The following is a 20,887-nucleotide window of genomic DNA, read 5'->3' as shown; positions in this document are numbered from 1 at the left end:
TTTTTAAAATGTAAAAAGCCCTTCATATCTTTAGTCGACCAACCAGTTTCTCTTACATGTTCATAGATCCTGGTTAAAATTCAGAGGTGATTTTGCAATTTGTACTCCTAAAATTCAGAAGGGTCAAAACTGTTGAGACTTTTCAACTCTGCTCAGCATCTATTTTTATTCTTTGGCGTTTGATTCAAACAGAGTTTGAGTTTCTTTTATAATAACATTTATGGATTATTTTGGGGTTTTGTTTTAACCTGACATTTTTCTATTTCTAGCTTCGTTTTATTGGGTTGTGCAGCACTTTGGTCAGCATCTGTTGTTTTTACATACTTTTTCAATAAATTGACATTGACAAATAAGATTAAAAACAAGGGAAAAACGAAGGAAGTACTCACCGCTGCACGCTCCACCTCCTTTTCCCGCTCCCGTTCTCTCTCTCGTTCTTTTTCCTTTTCCCTTTCCCGCTCTTTCTCTTCCCTCACTTTCTGCTCAGCTTCTCGCTTTGCTTTCTCCAGAGCTTCCTCTCTCTTCTTGGCCAGCTTAGACGAGGCCAGCGGAGTGAAGTAGAAATCTGTCCGAGCGCACGAGTTATAACCTCGGTCCAGGTACTTGTAGAACCTGTCAGAAACACAGGACATTTCCGGTTCGTCAATTCGGACCAATCAGAGGCGAGCTACATCTCAATTTTACACTCTGAATGCGACTCTAATGCCCTGTCGTGTATTACAACAGTCCATTATTCAACGAGGAAATAAACTCCCACTGCAGCCACTTTTGCTGCTACGCTGACTCTGAATTAAAATCCTCATTGCTATTCATTGGCAGCCTGAGAGTCACTTAAGCACAAGGCAACCACAGATAGTCATATTCAGAAGCCCGGGGTTTGCTCACGTCTCTCTGTAATTAATCTGCCTCAGCTCCGTCCTCTGTAATTCTAAACTATCTGCCACCTCCGGGCTAATTGCGGCCTTGGACCGACGTTCTGCTGACCACATCCAATCTGCTGCCTCAAAACGCGGAGCCAGCATTTTTGATTATGGAGCGAAGCAAACCTGTAACAACGCAGGTAAATATTAGCTTATGTCCGGGCTGCACCATATTGACTAAACACGCATCTGCTGTATTTTAACTGTAAAGATTAACCCACATTTCCTCACGCTGCTCTCTCATCATCGTGATGTCTCCAAAGCTCCGCATCGGTTCTAGGATTTGGGTCACTATAATCTGTCAGCTTTAGGAATCAAGGGCAGTTAAACTTCGTCTGACAAGTCAAATATATGGTGGACGAGCAAAGCATAAATGGGATTTAAAGTGACTGGCCTCTCCCAGCAGCCTCTGCAGTTCTGATATTGTAAGTTTTGATTGTGATTTGATTGTGGAGCTCCGGTTTGTAGGTTGTTTTCTTCCTCTGCAGCTCCAGGTCAATTAACCAGTTCATTTCATAGAGCCATGAATTCCCTAAACAAGTTTATTTTTCCTTCTACTAAAGTATTTTCAAGACTAATGAGAGGAAAGTAGTCATAAAAATCCCCAGTATAATTTCATATAAATGTGTAATTTTTTCTGATTGTTTTAGATCCTATTTTAATTTATTTTGATTCTGATCTCCATTAGAGCCGGTTGAGTTTCATTAGATCACTCTGAGAAACGTCCAGTTATACCAGTTAGCATGGCTGCTGGTGTCGAGGCATACGAGTGTTCATTAGTTTAGGTTTTTAAAACAGCTAAAGTATTCCAGCAGAGACCATAGATATATCTCTGCTCCCACATATATATTTTCCAAGCACATCGTGCCATTTTATAGCTCAATAGAGTAATTACATTACCATCAGTTGTTTTAAAAATGCTTTACATACCAAACATGACAAAAGAAATTTTGACTTGGTAATTTGACTCCTTGAAATTGAGCGCCTGTCTCTTTAAGATGCTCCAGCTCTTTCAGATACTCTGCCTTCAGCATTAAATTACAACAATGCTCCTCCAGGAGTTTGCTAATTGCTGCTGCCACTAGTCTGCAGGAGCTTGGCTGGAGCAGCAGCTTTAGATAAACAGGCAGCGCTTTGTGAGGTACCTCAATGTTTGGGGTACCTCAGCAGGGGTACCTGCTATGGGAGATTTAAAGATTTGGAATAAAGCCTTGCATGAATGAATCAAACAAACACTCCAGGTATGTTTATGGTGTGAGAATAATGTTATGAAAGGAAATAAAGCACAACCAAGATGATTTTACATAATACCTCCCTTTATCATACCGGCCTGAGGCTGATTTTTGGTATCAAACGAATCACTGCCAATACGAAACAACAATAACTGCAGAGGTATGAAATGAACACGACTCTCATCCCTCCAAACGTACCGTGCTGACTGGCTGGCGTGGCTGGGCGTATTGACAACAGTGGGCTCCGGGGAGGGGCTCCTCTGCGGGGGAGGCGGGCTCTCCGGCTCCTCCGACTCATCTGGCGGCTCCTCTTTGATGTGTATGGGCGGTACCACCTGGGCGGGCGGAGCGCAGCTGACCGAGGCAGGGAGTGGCATGGAGATGGAAGAGGACGGGGCGGAAGAGGAAGAGGGCGGCTGTAAGCCAGGCATAGAGTTCGATGAGGAAGGTGGTGGGCCGCTTGGAGGTAGAACTGTGCTGAAAGGATGTGAGGAGAACGGGGGCTGTTGTGGCGCCCCGCTGGGATGTGAGGCCGCTGCCGGAGGGGGCAGGGGCGGCGGCGGGGGAGGCTGGTGGCTGGCCGACGGCGGTAGACTTTGGGACTGGGTGAGAACTGGAGGTTGGGCTGGTGGAGGCTGGAGCTGTTGCCCCCCAGACATCAGCTGGAGGGGCGGGGGGTGTGCTGATGGAGGGTGGTGGTTGGATAAAGAGCTGAGGGGCTTCAGGGCAGGAGGAGGGGGCAGGTTTGAAGGCATCTGAGGGAATGGAGGGACAGAGCCGTGAGGGGGGTGTTTGTGAGACTGTGGGGTGGGCATTTGGGGGATGGGGGTTGTGGGAGGGGGCTTGATGTGAGGCATGGGCATGGGCGCAGGGGGCAGAGGTTGCTCTCTGGGAGGCTGGCCTCCGCTCTGAGAGGAAGGCTGAGGCTGAGGAGGAGGACTGTGGGACCTCTGCTGTGATTGGCCAGAGATGGGCAGGGGCGGGACCTGAGAGGCAGCCACAGGGAATCCCTGAGGGGTCATGGCGTGAGGATGCGGCAGGAGCGGAGGTCCTGGCTGTAGTGGATGTGGCATGGGGGGTATGGGGCCATGATGGGGGCTGGGTAACGACGGAGGCGGGCCAGGGGGCGGAGCCTGAGTCAGAGGCGAATGAGGAGACGGTAGCCTCTGGGGGTGAAGCGAAGCCCCGGCCTGGATGAGAGACATCGGGCTGGTCTGGGGCAGCGGCTGAGGAGGTAGAGAGGTGGAGGCGGCAGTGGGCGCCACCTGCGGAGGCAGAGAGGAGGCTGAGGTGGTGGGAGGAACAGGTGCTGAGGAGGCGACTGACGAGCCCGGTTGACACTGGATGACCGGCGGATGCTGGCTCTGCAGGAGCTGCTGCTGCTGGGCCGAGGAGTCCGAGTCGCTCTCATTGTCACGGGGACTGGGGATGCTGGGGGAGGAGCTGCGGTTGTCCTGGTCAATGTCTTTCGGATCGCTGCTGAGCTCCTCGTTGATGCTCCGCCCATCGGAGCTCTCGCCCTCCCCTTCTCCCTCCCCGTCACATTCAGAGGGCGAGTCCGGCCGGGTGAGCTCCTGTGAGACATAGAGGAGGATTGGATGAAGCTAATCATAAGAAGCTTCAAAAAGAAACAAATATTGAAGATCGAACAACTGAGTTTTTATGGCGGCAAAGCTGTGATGTGAAACTCAGAAGATTCGATTTTATTTTTAGAGATAAATCCACTCCTATGATAGATACACATTATCATTGTTTTATATTAAGTTTTAATTTTGTGTATTTTTCTTTCTTTGTATTTCTTACCATTTAATTCTTTTCATGATGAGCATGTGTATGATTTATGATGTTGACTAAATGTTTTGTAAAATAGGAATAAATTAGGACTAAATAAAAAAAAAGAAGAAGCCAATCACTACAGCACCAGACTCACCTGTGTCTTGGACTTTTTGGCACTGGCCCTTTCAGGTTCCTCTGTGTCCGAAGCTCCCTTCTCTCGTTGCCGTTTGGCGCTCTTAATAGGCGACGGCGCTTCCTCTTTAATCTTCTGCAAAGCAGTGGCACCATTAGAGGACACAGTGCAAGCAGTTGCAGAGCAAAAAGGCTTTTTTAATGCATCTATGTGATGTTTACCTTGCTTGTCTTCTTCATGGAGTCTGTCTTGCTGTCGGTGCTGTCAGTACTCGCTGCGCTCGGCGAAGTGCGGCCGCTAGAGCGCAGATCCTCGTTGGTAGGCGAGGCTCGGCCATCAGGACTGACTGTCTGCTTCTTACGACCACTGCGTAGCGTTGACATCTGTCATCAGTCGAGACAAAGGGTGTTAGGCATCCATGTACAACAACATCAAAAGTTGACTTCTTATATATTTTTATGTCCCAAACTCAAAATCACTCCAGACTCACACTAGCAGAGATAAACATTATAGTTCCCTACGAACATACAGATTTGTGTAAATTTCTACATAGAATGGACCTGTAAAAATCCAAGACTGTAAAGCTGAATTAATAAAATAATTGATGGATGCATGGATTGGTAGGAAAATGCCACCCTCAGACAGTGGAAAATGGAATAAAGTCTGAAAATACAAACAATTGCCCAAGCCTGCATTATTTTTTCTTATTTATCCATACTTAAACGTGACCTATTCCTTGAACATGTTAGGATATGCGCCATACAAAACATGTTCGTTACATTTTTCACTTCAAATTAAAATAAGCTGCTGGTAGCCGTTTACACTCACACGTGAAAATGGCTGCAAACAGATGCGCAGTTATACAACTGTACATCTTTGAAAAGCAGAAGTGGAGCCTCCTGCACAACCAACAAGAATGCAGCAAGTGGTTTCTGGATGGTAAGTCAACATCAAAACTGTTCTTTTCTAGCAGCCATTGGACAGAGAAAACAATGGTAAAAGTGGTTGCTAGGTGATGGGCGGGGCTCAGCTTGAGTTGCCAGCCAAGTGCCTGTCGTTTGTGACTCAACAACACAGAGGTTTCCATAACACCTAATTTTACAGACACCAAAAAGGCAACTTATTGTCAAAAACAGCTGGATTGCTTTTAAGCACTTTTTGCCATAAATGGGCAAAAAGTAAATTTAGCATAAGTCCCCTTTAAATTAATATCCATACATTTCCAGACTGCAGGGAACTCTGGATATAATAAAAAGCAATTTTCCTGTACTATTTATTTATTGTCAACAGGCCCTGTAGCCTAGCTACTCATTTCTCCAGGGGAAAAGTCATAGGATTTGTTTCGTGAAGGTGAGAATAGATGGATGGGTGTGGGGAGCGAGTGTTGGCGCACCGAGCCTCGGTTCCGTCGAGTCCTCATGCTATGCTTCCCGCCGAGGCCATCCTCTTCCTCTTTGACCGGTTTGAACATAAATGGTGGCGGGTCCACGGGCTTCTCGATGGGGGGCAGCTCCCCGTACTTCTTGAAGTGGATGCGGCAGTCGGTGCACAGCAAGATGTTCTCCCGGCCCCCGTGGTGCCAGTCCTTGGAGGCTGAGAAAAGCCATTTACAGTTGTGAAATAAGACACTCTTACTGGGGGTGGGGGGGGCGAAAGGAATAAACAACACACCGCAATAAACCGACAACTACAGAACACAAAGAAGCGCCTTGAGCAACGTCTGACTTTACATTTCCAGTGCTATACCCTGCACCTAAATTGTCAGTGATTTATTATTCTGTGTTAACAAGGTGAGGCGAGACGTATTAGCCACCCGTGTGATGGCAACCTTAGACTGTTCAGCTGGCAGCCCGGTTCTGGGAGCCAGCTGTGTGGAAAAAAAAAAAAAAAAAAAAAAAGAGGGAAGGATAATGAGGTGGAGAGAGTGAACGAGCTGTGGGCTCATGTCTGATTTGATCAAATTAGTCCTGACATCCTCTGATGCCCATCTGTCACACGGCTCTGTGTTGGGGCGGGATCACACGGATCCCGGGACAGACCAGGAATAGCAAGCCGAGTCCAAATGATGAGCAGTGTGCCGAAGCGGTTTTGTGTGGTATGCTTACTGGTGGTGAAGCAGTGGCGGCAGGCGTAGCCCTTCAGCTCCTGTTCGCTGTCTTCACTGTCAAAGTCATCTTCGCTGGCGGAGCTCAGGTCCACTGGAAGAGAGACAAATGCACCACATTTTCGCACCGGATCATCCAGGACAGGCATTCGTCTCAATGTAATCTGCCACATTCAAAAGTATTCACACGCCTCGACGGCCACAATGCTTCAGTGTACGCAACTGTTAGTTTGTGAGATGCACAACCAACAAGTAGGGCATAATCGTGAAGTGAAAGGAAGAGGATGCTGTGGTGTGCGTTTGCATTTACCATGTAGATCCACCTCTAGCTGCCGTTTCAGCTGAAAGTCGTTTGGGGTATGTCTCTACAACCTCTGTGTGTTTACAGACTGGAATATTTTGCCGTTCTTCCTTGTAAGAGTTCCAGATTGCTTGGAGGCATCAGTCAATAGTAATGTTCATAGATGCTTTACAAAGATTCTCAATTGAATTTAGGTCTAAACTGACCACAACACAGGAATATGCTTAGATATAAAAACCACAACACGCCTGTTGGTGCTAAACAAACGTCTTCCCCACAGCTGGACTGTGAAACCATCAGAGTTGGGTATTAACTTGTTACATTTACTCAGTAACTTCTATTTGGGTAACTTGGTTTTTTTGGGGGGCGGGGGGATACTTTTAGGAATATATTTACTCTGCTTAATTATCTTTACTAATAGTTTCAACATATTCTTCCACCCAAGCTGTGAATCTCTGTACTTCCTCCAGAGTTTTAAAGTTGATTAAGTTGTAATTGTTTCGATTTAGAAGTTTTAAATACATTGTTCTATACCTATTTTTGATTATTCTATTTTATTTACTGTTGACCTAAACTTTTCATTTAAATCACCTGTTAAAAGTTCTTGTAGGTTTCGGCAGTTGTTTATTAGCCTTGGCTATAAACACTACAATGAAGGTGTAAGATCGTCTTGATGTACATTTCTTGTCCGTACCAAATAAGCAATAAAAAAAAATTAAATAAAGTGCCTCTTGACTGCTACTCTGATTATTTCTCCACCTCCTGACTTGTCAGTTTAGGAGGGCAGCAAATGTCTTGGCAGGTTTGCAGTCGTTTCATACTATTTTAATTTTTTTATTATGATAGAGCAACAATTTATACTGATAATAAATTACACAGGTTGGCTCTGTTTACTAATTAGGTGACTCATGCAGGCAATCAGCTGAAAATAATTTTATTTATGAGTTAGTAAAGGGTTAAGAGTAAAGTAAAAATCTGAACATAATTTTTGTGAAAAATAATTTTCTTCCTTCCGCTTTGGTCTACCCTTATCCACTTTGCCTGTCACATAAAATCCTAGACTGTGGCTCTGACCTGACAAACGAGCAAGATTTCAAAGGGGTGTGAATACTTTTGCGAGGGACAGTGAACTGGGGTGTGTGTATGTACGCACAGAACTCGCTTGAGGGCGGGCGTGAGGGGGTGTTGACAGGAGTCGAAGCAGTTCGTGTTTTGATGCGGCGGAAGACAGGCTGGCGGCGGTGTCTTCTGTGGGCTCGGCAGCTGGCTGCCTCCGGTGTCTTCTTCCAATAATAGTAGAAAGTAATCAACTCCCCCTGAAAAGAGAGCAGTTAATACCATCAAAAGAGTCGCTCAGGCATTGTGTGTTTTGGCTGCATAAAGGTGTCTGGATCAAAAAAAACGTTTTGAGTTGACTTGCTAAAGAATCTGCGTCAACTAAATCTGCGGTAAACACAGCGTTTGGGAGCGAAGGGCTGCGGCACAGGTCAGTCCATGTCGGGATTTGTAGGTGCCTGAGGCGTGTTTGTGCTGCAGCCCTGTCTGTCCCTGGATTAAGCAAGGAGGCTCGCTGAATGCAGGGATATTAGGATCAGTGCTTTGGTGGCTGCCTGGGTGGCAGGAGGTTGAATGGGAACAAAAGAACATGTCAGGCAGCGCTTTGGCGCTACAAATAGGGAGTGAAATGGCTCCTCGCCCCTTCGCTGGAAGAGTCAATTGAACTTTAATCAAACATTCGGTGGGGTGCACTTGCCAGCGAGCCAGGCGGATAAATCCCACGCACAAAAGGCCGCCAGGAAATCAATACCCGACTGAAACATTTACACATGCAATCATGGATCGGAAAGCACTTTGCTGCATATTAACATCTGCTTTGCAATATCGCAGTAACGCAGAACAAGCTTTGGAAAGTGCTGAGTGAAGTAGTTAAAGCAACCTTTCCTACCAGCCATAAACTAACTAGTGGAAATATCTGGATGACAAATTCATGAAGTCATGCTGTGTGATTGTTTAGTGAGCAGTAAGTCACCTGTAATCTTTAAAGCCCAGAGGGCGGCCATCTACAGGCGGCGGTCTGTTAAACTGCTGTTCGACAAAGCTCCCCGGGTTTAATGGCTATTGACTGTTTTCCTTCCCGCTTCAGCTGCAAAACTTGACATAAATTAGTCAGCCAGTTGCGCTCTGAAATGCATCAACAGCTTTTCAGCAATAGCGTCACGTCGTCTGTAAAAAATTTGCCAAAAACAAAGAGCTGGGAAAACCAGTTTGGTAAAAAATTTGTTTGTAAACGTATTTAACCGACACAAAGCCAGCTGTTCAGAAGCATTGTATGTTGGACTAAAAGGAAACAAAAGGGCTGCAGCTGCTTTAATTCCTTATCATCAAAGAAGTCTGCTTGAGGCGGGTAGTTGTTGGCTGTGAAAATACAAGCAAGCAGCTTTTTTTAATTTTTTTTATTTCAACAAGTCATTTAGGTTCAACATTAAGGAGCAAGCTTGGTTTTACTGAATTGCTGCTTTGATTGGTAGATGATGCTCAACTCAGTGGGATTTAGGCCAGTTAATGAGATCTCCCTTCATGTGGTTCTTAGGGGAAATTTATATCTACCAGAAACAGTAGGGACTCCCATTTTATCAGGCAAAGCAGCACTGGGAAGTATTTACTTAAGAGTGTTGGGGTCTAGAGGAACCTGCTCCAATTTCGGAGGAAATCACGGTGCTGCAAAACACATGCAAGAGTTTCCTTTACATCTCCACCAAACTCCAGACTGGTTCTCTATGCTGATGAGATATAAAGATGCTCTAGCAGATATTTAAACAGTGGCAGGACTGAGGCCGGTGCAATAAGCAATAAATCAATGATAAATTAAACAAGGTTGATCATTTCCATTTGGATGATTGGTGTTCTCATGTCTCTCTTCTTCTACCAAAGACTCGATGAGAAAAGGCTTCAGTGTAGTGCATTGGTCTCTACTAGCCCCTTTTTTTGAAAAGCAATTTTGTTTCCAGGGTCTTTAATATCAGTTTTATTTGTTTTTTTGTGGTATTTTGTTGATTTATTGTGGATATTTAAAATGTCTTCCAGTTCCAATGTGAAATTATTGATCTTTGAGAGTGTGTGTTTGCTTTATTAGGACACGACCACTACATTGCTTGAAAATGGTCTCAAAACAAAAATATCATCCTTTATCAAAAATAACTTCTGAGGCAATTTATCATTCAGCAAAATTTGTTATCTTGACAGGCTAAGAAGAACTATGACTTTAAAATCTACAAAAATGCCACTGGACAGATGCTTTGGATGGACGGACAACCACATGTTTTCATAAATAACTGGTTGAATGCATGGACACCTGATGAACAAACTGATGTACGCATTGCTGAATAATGGACAGATGGATGGACGGTTATGGACAAATGAATGGATAACAAATAAATGGATAGGCAGATGGATAGACAGACTGACGATGACAGATGGGTGGACAAATGGCTGGAGAAACAGATTAAACTTTCAGAATATCGGATAAGGAATAAGGTCTGGAAACACAAATATTTGTCCATCTTCGAGCTTCTGTCTCCGTAGTTGGATCAAATTCCACATTAGCTTATGTATGAAACCAGCTGAAGATGAAGGCCATCTTGAAAGGTTGGGCCAATTCTACTTGCAAAATTTGCCTGAATAAAAAAGAAACTACCTTGGATAAATAAAATGAACAGCCAACTCAAAACAACATTGACTTCCTGCTCTCACTCCATGAAAGCAGGGAAGCTAAAGATAATTCCCTGAAAGCCGTGCTGTTTGTGCATCCATTTCAGGCGGTTGCGGGGCGCGCGGGTCGTTTCCTGCGCGCCTCCCTCCTCAACCTGGCCTGGGCCAGCTGGAAAGGCAGGCCGCAGGTGCAAACTGAGGGAAAGCAGGCGTCCTGATGTGAAATCTAATTGAAATGTGCAGATCAAAAGTGTGGAGCGGTGCCGCGCGCTGGCTTTGCTCTGTGCTTAATGACTGTTCTCAGCGGTGCTCCGCTGCCTCCTCGCTGCGGGCTGACAACCACACGGCCTCAGCACCAGCTTGGCAGACACGGAGAAAGGTCACCCTGCCTCTCCATCACTTGCACTGTGTCAAGTACCATTACATTAGGGCGAGCCTAATGAAAACATTAACTCGGGCTTTTGAAAGAGAATTAACAGGTGCACTGATGAGCCGCTGCAGCCGGATGGAAATGAAAACCGAGCTACAAAGGCGGCGGATTAATAACGTCTTGATGAATTTAAGCAACCAAGAGCCGTTTCTGATGAGGAAGGACGGCTAAAGTGGAGTAAAAGCCAGAAAGATAATCCTCTCTGTGCGGTTCAAAAACAACCACTTCCAATGAGTCACTGTAAACAAAGGAGATTGATCGTGAGACATAACAGGTTCAACATGCAGCCAAGTTCTACAATATGCGAGATAAAAGCAGCTGAAGACGAACACGGCATTACTGCGGCTGAGTGAAGCTTTGCGCTGTAAATTAGTGTCAAAGGGAGACAGACAGATTACCTCTCAGGCTGCTTGCATGTCAAATTTAGGCCCTCTGAAGCCACATCAGTCGCGTCTCTCACTCCGACTGTGTGCTTTTCTCCGTCAAAGACACTTTGTCATGCTGCCGCAGGCCCCCAACAGCACTTTAACTTTCATTACCTTCTGTTTCTGTTCCCGTGATCGGACGTCTGGGCTGCCAGTTCGGCACTTAAAAGCGAAATTAGTACCAGAAAAGCTGAAAACTCCATGAACCACGTTCACGTGATTCTGGTTACCAAAATTACAAAGGTATTTGAGCGAAAACCTCGACAGGTCGTGGCTTTCGCTTAATAATTTTCTCAGACTCCGCCGAGTCGCTGTGCGACGGCACAGACCTTGCTGTTGCTGCACTGCAGAACATGAGATAGTGACAACATAAGCTCAGCATTATAAGGCCTTTTAGACTGCTTCCATCGGCAGGAGCTTTCTGGCTGCTGGATTATCCGACAAGCAAAGGGCTTACCCCTCTTATCACGACACTTGGAGCTTCCAGGGCAGTTATTGCCACTTAAAATAGGACGCTGCACACAAATACAAGAGTGTGAAATAGATTTAAAGTTGGAGACCATGTGCTGAAACATTTTATCAAAGTTCTGGGATGGCCAGGAAGCAGGTCTGGGCTTTTCAAATTATACAATTTCTCTGATATTAGCGAGGAAAATGTTTTCTTGAATTCAGAAATGGCCATCTATGACTTTTTCTGAAACATTTTTAACATGAACTACTTTCATTTAAAACTTTGAAACAATTATTTCAATTCTTACTAATGGACCTGATGGCTTAAAAGTGAAACTCTGCAGCTCACACGCCTCTCTTGTTGCACTCGGTCAGCTGCTATCCGTCAACTTGTCGACGCGGACATTTCCGGTCCCTCACAGACTTCCAAAAGAGTTTTAACACGTTTCCATGAGAGGTATAGGATGAAAGTTTGATTGCATGCAACAGAACAAAGATACACAAAACATCTGATATTTCAGTATTTATATTATAATACAACAGAGATTTTCTTTCAGGTTCTCCACATCGCTACCAGGAATCGATTTACGACTACTCGTATTATATTTCTCAACATATTCTTCAAATCAGGAATTTCCACATATAGATTTTTCTTTGCGGTCTATAACAAATTCAAGTCATTGGTCAGAAACAGAGCTGCAAACGGCTCTAAGTTTTCAAACAGCAACTCTCAATAATTGTTGTGTACAGGCATTATAAACGGCGCCGTTTTGTTCCATAAAACACAGATTTCAGCCTTGGGATTTGCAGTAAAACAAAAACCTGCCTTTGTGCCGCAGTCTCCACCAGTTGGACCGTATTTCACTGGTTTTATATTCCTGATGAGTTAACACATGTTGAATTCATGTGCTGCCATCTATGACAGCTGACATAATTAATGTAGACGCAGCGGCTCTGAAACGGCTTCAGCGATGCGCAGATGTACTGATATGCTAATTAGCCATGTGCTGCGGCTATAACCGATATACAACAGACCAGGAGCGGTCGTCAATGAACCACATGAACCAAAACTACCTTATACTTGATTAAAAATTAGGAGTTTTTTTTCTCTGAGTCAAATATCTGTCCTTATAAGGGTGCAAACACGGCAACATTTTATTAATAAAACATACAGATTAAGTTTGTTGCAAATATACAAAACTGCTTTTAACAACTAGCATTACAATACATTTCATGATGCAGAAACTGGGGTCAACAAGTTATAATGGATGATTCATCACCCTGACACGATTTAAATATAATTAACTATTGCAGTAATTTTGGCTGCAGGAGCTGGAGTCCGTGATCCTGTGCTGGTCTAGGTGGTCCAGTGTGCGCTGGCAGGGCGGAGGGCGAGGGCTAAACTCGTGTGTTTACACCCTCATCCGCTCTCAGGCCCAGGCCCGGACAGATGGTTTCTGTTTTTCCTGGCAGATTTGTGACAGAGCCACAAAAGGCCCCTGCTTTGACACGGAGCCAAACGGTTAAGGCTGTTGCTGGCAGGGGAAGGAGAAGTGTTCGGGGGAGGAGGCGACGAGGGGGAGGGCCGAGTCCGAAGCCGGGAAAAGACGAGGAGGAGGAACGAGCCAGTAGTGGATTACAATAGATGATCAAGGCCGAAAACCGAGCGGTTTTTACTTACTGAGGCTAATTCAGCAAGTAAAAATGCGTGATAAATATTTCAGGCGGTAGGAGGGAACGGAGAGCACTGGGATGTCATTTCTGGGTTCTGCTGGCTGATGGTGAGTTGTGTAAACATCCATTAGAGCAGCGTGAAGCGGAGCTCCTCCCGTTTCCTCCTCAGCCTTCACACGGAGGAGGGCAGATTGCTTCCTGATTCATTTCAGGCAGGTTAGGGGGAAGTATTTCCAAACTAAATCAAACCGCGGTTTATTATATATGCGCTTGACCCATGGACCTTGGATTCCTCAACAGCTACGGCAGCCGTACAGCGTTTGGTTTTGGGGGGCGCGCTGACTTCCATCACCTTCAAACTGACTGCTAATGTAGGAGGAACCGTGCTGCGTGCTTACAGAGTCGAGGAGGCAAGAATTTAACTCCGAGGCGATTACAGAAACATTTTAGTGGAGAGAAACCGATCAGCCTTTTCTTGGCTTACACCAATGTCTGGTTCTCTGGAAGTCTAACCTGCTGATTCTGGTTTTTGCTTGTTCTGAGGACAACGCACAAAAAAGAAGATGTGCAACAGATTTTCTGAGTTTTGAGTACAACAAAGAGTTCAGTTATCCCCTTTTATGCATCAAAGTATTATGCCCAAAAACCTTTGATTTCTATTAATCTTAAGGAAATACAGTTAAATAAGTAGGAAACATTAGTTTAGCTGCATTAATTAAAAAAAAAAAACAAAGAACAAAATCAGATTTGAAATTTTATCTGGCGATCATCAGATTCCATTAAGAGAAACTGAAAATGTGTATCTAACTACTATGTGAAAAATGTGCCAATGTGTCACAGGTGGAAACTAAAAAAACGGATCAACACTAATGACTTCACTACCACTGTTGGTCTATGAACACATGAACCAGCAGCATGTACTCTGATGCACTTTTCTTCATTAGATAAATACCAAATAATGGAGGATAATCTTGTGATTATTTAGTTTCCTGTAAAATTCAAAGCTGATTCAAAGCCAATTCTGGCTTCAGGCACATAGTGTCAGGACCAACTCGTTGCCATTTGGGGCTCTAGATTTTAAACAAACTCAAAGCAGAAAAACATCAACATCACAGACTTACTGGATTATTTTCACCTATATTTATCTAGATGAAATATGCATACAGACTCACCTCACTATTTGGCAGGAATCTGGTCTGTTTTTTTCTTTCTCAAAGTGTTTCCACATTAATTAAGCTATTTTTCAGCCATTTACAAGAGAAACCTTATTGTACAGAGGTCCCATAAATGTTCTCTTACAAATTGGATTGGGATTTTCCATTTTAATAATTTAACTTAGCACACAAACTAGTTAAAAAAAACATGTTATGAATCAATAAAAAAATTATAAACACCTTATAAAACGTGGTGGCTTTGGGTTAACTTTCACAAAATTGCTCAACTGCTCTTTAAATTGCCTTTATTTCTTGACAATAAAGAATTATTTTTAAAGAAAGGCTCAACATTTAGGGGCTAATTATGTGTAGAATCAGACAGAGACAGTGTTTAGTCATTAAAAAGTCTAAACAAATCAAAGCGATGAGGTCGAGCATGGAGGAGGATCTCTGCATGTGGAAACTGGTTAAACAGCCAGCGACGGCCCTGCTGCGCAGCGCCTTTCTGCAACGGGGCGACTGAATGAGCTCGGCTTTCACAGGTCAGGGATGCACAGGATGGATGCACAGGATGAAGAATCAGCACTCGTGTTTCTCCTGCTGTAAGCGCTTTTCCCAGTGAAAGAAGAGTGGAAGGCAGCAGCGCCTTTGCACTGGAAGCTGGCTCGGTCCGGCGTGTTCTGCTGATAAGCCAGTCTGCAAAACCCACACAACACGTAGCCTACCAAAGACTCAATTACACAGCCAGCGCCATCTATTAATCTGCCTACATTCAGCTGTGCCAAGCCGCCTGTTAAAAGAACATCAATATGTGCTGGTTGGGTTTTTCTCAGCTGAAAGCAACATTACTACCTAAACACACCAACCCACTGACCAAACACCGATCCTGTTCTCTCATCTGCTGTCAAACCCACCAGGCCACCGTAATTCTGCAGCAGCTTTAATTAATGTTTTAACCTAAATATTTATAATCACACCTATCCCCCCCGAGGTTGGGACCGCTGGGCTAAGGACAAGGCAATTTAATCAATTTGACGTTTGTACAGATTGTACCAGGGCAAACATCTGCTGTGAGGTTGTGTTGAGAGCGGCGCTCTCCTGTTGGCCGTCTTGCAGATGACAGCAGCTGGAGGGGACAGAGCGCCGCTTCTACACACAGAGACGAGAAGAAACGAGAGAGAGGCTCGGCACGTCACCTTCTGGTTGATCTGAGAGCTAAAAGATCAGGAGGAGGTAAAAAAATAAATAAAAATAATAAACATCACAAGCACAGGATAGGTCTGTGCTGAAAACCAAGACCGTAATGGCAACATTTCTGAATGCTAACAATCCACGCTGAAAGACGTAAAGATAAACTAGCGGAGGCTAATTCAATCACCTTCCTGTGCTGTAGAAACCAAAAGTGCTTTTTAGTTGCTTTTAATCTGATTGTGGCTTTACCAGTTGTCGGTTTGCACAGCTTTATGCTTTTTTTTTTTTTAACCTGGTAGGTGATAAAGCAAGAAACGCAATCCTTTTGTCGTAAAATTAACTGATTTAGCATAGTTTTACTCCCTTTAAAATAAAAATAATTATGTTAGGTTCATAATTTTGCATTTTTGTAAAACTAGAGAGAAAAAAAAACAATGGTAAGAGTAAGAAAACACAATGGTTTAAATAACTTTCAGATTTAATATTCAGCATCACTTTACTCGTTTGTGGTTTATATCAACTAAACACTAACAAGACATATCCAGCAAAAACTTTTAAGTTAGAGGACTTTTTATTTGTTTCTGCTGCCCATCTTTGTCTTGGAGGTATTTTGTTTAAGTAGCAAGCTAATGCTAACTTGCGTCTCGGTTTTGAAAGGTCTTGTTGATTCAATTTGTGGGGACGTCAACGTTCATCTCCTGCTGCCACTGGGTGACACCCCGAACGAATGGACTAATCCAAATGTTTGTGTTCAACTTCTGATTTTAGTTCATTGTAAAGCTTTGACCCCCTTCTCTTGGCTCTGATTTACCTTTGAGAACCAAAATATAGAAAATAATAGAATATATAAACAGGACTGAAAATATATTTTCCAAACATCCTGCTTGGTCATCTTCCACGGTGAGTCTTCTTTCCTCAGCAGCACCAACCCACACGCAGCAGGAATAATAATATAAAAGAACTAGTTGATAAAAATACAAACATACAGCTTTTGCCCTAAGCTTGTAAACATTTTATGCTACTTCACTGGGTTTATTAGATTATAGTTGCTCTCTGTTCTCTTGCTCATCAGGTTTACGGTCTATAAATAAACCTTATAATACACTTATGCGTGTATCAAGTTAATAAATTACTTGCGCTTTCATGCCGTTTAAAATCTCTCAGGACACAAAGAAAAACTGAGCACAGTTTCAAGCACGAGATGTTATTGCAATAGTATTTTTGATCAGCGAAGCGTATTTAACTTTCCAATTTCTGTGAGGTGAAAAGAAACGAGTGACTGAGCACTGAAAATTGTTTTATCTGTCACAAAACAGTAAGGTTAGAGATGCGTTTTTGTGTCCTAAATGTCTAAATAATTAATTTATATGTTTTTGTGTGTATGATTTATAGGATGTTGTTTTTTTTGTCCCTCTTTAATCTCTGGAAGTTTTGGCCTGTCCATTTCTGTGTTGAGCTGCACTGCAAACAAAGCTGAAGCTGATACAGCTCTGTTTAGCAAATACAGTCTGTTGACCCCCCTCTCTCCCTCCCTCCATCCCCAAACAACATTTTTCCTGAAAACCTCTCCAGTAACAAAAAATAAATAAATCAGCCGCAGAGTTGATCTCTAATCTGCCATTTTAGCATATCTGAGCTGTTCAAACAGTGGACTCGGCGAGCTCGTGCTCCATGACGTCCTCTCAGGAGTGAAGGAAATGGTGGCAGCAGACGGTCAGACGGCACACCCACTTCCCCCCGCTGGGCCTTGCTGTGACTTTATATAAGGCATTCCTCACTGCTAGTCAGGCCTGGTGTGTTTACACAGCGCTGGGCGCTTACCCCTGGCACTGGCTGTTCGAGCTGTGCTGCTTCAGGGGCAGAGCGGCTAATGCGAGCGAGGAGGAGAAGTGAGGGGCAGACACTCTGTACCGGACCTCTGTAGCCCTGGATATCCGCCCGAGGGCTTTAAGCTCTGCTCTACGCACCAGGATTTAGAGCGGGAGTAAGCAGGCATGTGAGACATACTGCTCTATTTATGAAACAAAATATGAGTAAAAACACGAGATCAGCCCCGACAGAAATCCATATCATCCTTCTGCAGTGACAGGCAGATATTAAACGCAGCGTTCCTTGAGGAATTGGCGCGCAATAATCGGAATCATGTAATGTTTTAAGTCCTCCATGTAGCAACCCCGGCATTTTTAGCATCTAAAACAAGCTGTATCCATTCTTCACATGTTACGACAGCCGTCCCCTTCAAATGTTTACAGGCCAGTTTATTTTTCGTGTGCATGAGGAAAATTAATCTCTCTCTGCTTTGTGGTGGCAGGCCTCCGATCCTGAGGTAAGGTCTATTACCTGCCAAGTAAACTCCCCCTCCAGGTTCGACTGCGTTAATACCTCCTTTATAGCTAATCAACAAGCCACATATTAAAAAATAAAACTCAAAATAACTGGAATGACATAAAGAATAAAAGGATTCAGCTTAAGTTTTTTATGTCAGAATAAAAAAGGAAAAATATCACCAATATATTTAATGTCAAATTGTTTAAAAATTACTGAGGAGCCTTTGTATAAAACAGAAACACAAGTTTTCAAAAATACTTTTAGAGTAATATCACATAAATTACTAGAGATTTTAAAAAGCTAAATAGATTTTGACCAGAAATTTAGTAACATTTAAGAGTCTATTGAGAAGAATATTCTTCCTGGTTTCATAAAATAACCCAAGTACAACAAGCTGATATCAGCTGGTCAGCTAGTCAGGCTATCTGCTCAGGTAGTAAGCCTGCAATCAGCTGCGTAACTGTAATTTTCTCTTGAAAGGAGCTACATCTGCTGGAGTTTCTCTGATGGGTGTATTTTTAAACAATAACATCTCCTGAAAAGATCTAGGATGCCTCTTTTAGCCAGCTAGCTCAAACTCGTCACTCCAGCATCTCTCATTCAGGCTTGAGGTAACAGAGCTGCTAATATTCTTCATCGCAAAATTGTTGTTGTTAAAATGAAAAAGCCATCATGACTGGAGCTTTCTTTGCAACACAGTGCTGTTCCTCCCCCACCTGTTGCTGCTCACTGCCAGTCAGCTGGCTGAAAGGAGGCTTATACACTTGCTACCAAAAAAATACAAATCTGATTGGTTGGAAATATTTTCGATATAAAGAAAAATTCCCATGAATGTGAAGCACAACTTCTTACTAGAAACTGGTCCATGCTTAAATCAGACGTCATCTTTTCAAAAGGCCTGAATAGGTCTTAAGAAATAAAAAGAAACCGTGACACAGAAGCACAGAGGAGTTCCTGAGTGTGTGAAAGTCGGTGTGTTTGACAGAGAGGTCTGCTGTACCCCCGCCCTGCAGCAGACGAGGAAATGAAGCAGATGAGAAGCATGACAAACAATTTGGGTTTTTTTGCTTTGATGTCTGTGTCAGCATTGTGCCGGCACACTTCCAGCGGGAGCAGCCGCACAAAACAACAAGGTCTGCAAGGTTCTCTGAATCGAGGCTTCTCTCAGAGAGAGTACTCCAGCAGCCAACTCAAAGATGTGAAGCTTTCTGTTGTAGGAAAATGCAGAATGCCGCTCTAAATTTCTCCTGTAGTAGAGTGGAAACTTAGCATTTTGTTGGCGGTGCGTTGCTTTGTAATCAATATTAAACTTCAGCAACGAGGACCAAAGTCAGGACAGTGTTTTATTTTTGTTTTGACTTCCAGTCAATAAAAGTTAGCAGTCGTTAATCATTATCTGGGCCGGGATTTGATCTTTTTCTGCACTGTGACAGAGGTCATGCACAGTTGTTCAGCGACGATTACCACAGTGACGTTTGCGTTCACCCAAACGCAGCGGAGGGAAATATTGCAACAGCAGCACCCCACGCTGCCAGTGCATGCAAATAACACAATTACAGGGTGTGAGAAAGATTAAATAACTGCCTCCACAAATCAAAAGCGCCGGCAGTGACATGGAAAACGCTCAGCTACAGGATAAAACAGCCGCCTCCACTGAGCCTCAAGTGTTCGGAAAGTTAAAAACAAATCTCATTTATTCATGTTTCTGGGTTTTGTTGCCCCCTTTTTTTTTTTTTTGCAACTTTGACACACAAGTATTCCATAAAACATTGAAAGTATTAGACAACTGATAGCTACTGTAAAGGTTGACACTAAACTGTTACAGTTACTGCACACATGCAAGACAATCGGGTTACGGTGTGCTGCAACTTTACAAGCAGCAATCATGTCTAGTCTTTGAAGCAGATTTTCAATTTTATGTTTCCTATTCCACGGAGTCTGTTAATGCAAGTCTTAGTAATTACAAAACAAGGCCTGTAGTTGGAAAGCAGCAGTGCTCAAAAGACGCACCTTGTTTTCTGTGCATCTGCATTTAAAACGAGCAAACTCTGGAAAAGTTCAAGCTGCACAAAAATCAAAATAGTAAAGATAAAAAAACATCTTACCGTTTCTTTGTTGGGTAGCAGCTCCTTTCGGATCCTGAAGAAGTTTTTGCCAAACTGTCTCAGCCCTTTAATGAAGCGCTTCTGCAATTTTTTTTTCAGAGGAAGAAAGAAAGAGAGAGAGAAAGAAAAAAGACAAGTTAGTATATGTGAAGTCAGCTAAACTGCGGCTGCAAGAAGTTACTGCTGAGTACCACAACAACAAGCAAGAAAAAAAAAAGGTTTTTCGTTTCTCTAGTCTGTGGTTGCAGAGGTTTGATGTGTGTTTGAGAAACCTCCGTAGCTCCGTTTAAACTCCGGAGCAAACACAGCCATGTCGGGGCAAAAACGAGAGAGGAAATGACTAGTAAGGCAGGGAGAGACTCTGAGATTAACCTAGTCGTTTCATGTGCTGTGAAAACACAGTTATCCAAACACTGCTGGATATAGAAACATTCACGATGTACGTGGCTGTTAATCTCAAAAGGGAAAGTTCAATGTCAAAACCTGAACTTGGGAGTTGACAAATCAAGAAAACGCCACTAATTTTAAAATCTTTAGAATCAACACAAATAATCTGGTAGGAGTCAGAAGAAATCAAGTACACCAACACAGCGGTTGCCACTTCATGACATTGGCTCTAATCTGAATATTTTTTAAAAAAGCAAAGGTTAACAAGCCGCCTCACTTCACCGAGAGCAGAAACAAAACCAGAAATCCAAATTACCTAAAACGCATTCGTACTCCTTTAAGAGCCACAGACTGCGAGCCATAAAAAGCGGCAGCCGAAAACATTCACATCCAGCGAAGCAGTCGACCAACAGATTTACTTTCTTGCTCCAGAGGCAAGCCCCGTTCTTCAGTGATCTCAGCCAACCATTTCCAACCAAGTAACTCCGGCAAAAAGCGGGGAAAAGTCCACAGGGAGCGCCGCACGAACCTCCACGTCCAGCCGCAGTTAAAAGAGGGGGAAAACAAAT

The 20,887-nt window shown here is 43.6% G+C and overlaps 1 protein-coding gene across 4 annotated transcripts in view; it reads right to left on the bottom strand.

The window, feature by feature from the left end:
• rerea (arginine-glutamic acid dipeptide (RE) repeats a) overlaps positions 1 to 20,887 on the bottom strand; it is a 180,900-nt gene that overhangs the window by 6,389 nt on the left and 153,624 nt on the right. For all 4 annotated transcript variants that reach the window (XM_008413332.2, XM_008413330.2, XM_008413335.2 and 1 more), the window contains 8 exons: positions 19,932 to 20,012; positions 7,620 to 7,782; positions 6,167 to 6,259; positions 5,455 to 5,654; positions 4,283 to 4,444; positions 4,083 to 4,196; positions 2,351 to 3,726; positions 390 to 612 (listed from right to left, as the gene is read on the bottom strand). In XM_008413332.2, the coding sequence (XP_008411554.1) occupies positions 390 to 612; positions 2,351 to 3,726; positions 4,083 to 4,196; positions 4,283 to 4,444; positions 5,455 to 5,654; positions 6,167 to 6,259; positions 7,620 to 7,782; positions 19,932 to 20,012 (2,412 nt within the window). The remainder of the gene's footprint in view (positions 1 to 389; positions 613 to 2,350; positions 3,727 to 4,082; positions 4,197 to 4,282; positions 4,445 to 5,454; positions 5,655 to 6,166; positions 6,260 to 7,619; positions 7,783 to 19,931; positions 20,013 to 20,887) is intronic.

This window comes from Poecilia reticulata, linkage group LG7 (genome assembly GCF_000633615.1).
Source record: "Poecilia reticulata strain Guanapo linkage group LG7, Guppy_female_1.0+MT, whole genome shotgun sequence".
In the NCBI taxonomy this organism is placed as follows: domain Eukaryota; kingdom Metazoa; phylum Chordata; class Actinopteri; order Cyprinodontiformes; family Poeciliidae; genus Poecilia; species Poecilia reticulata.
The sequence above is the reverse complement of the archived record's forward strand: the minus strand, read 5'-3'. Positions and strand labels throughout refer to the sequence as shown.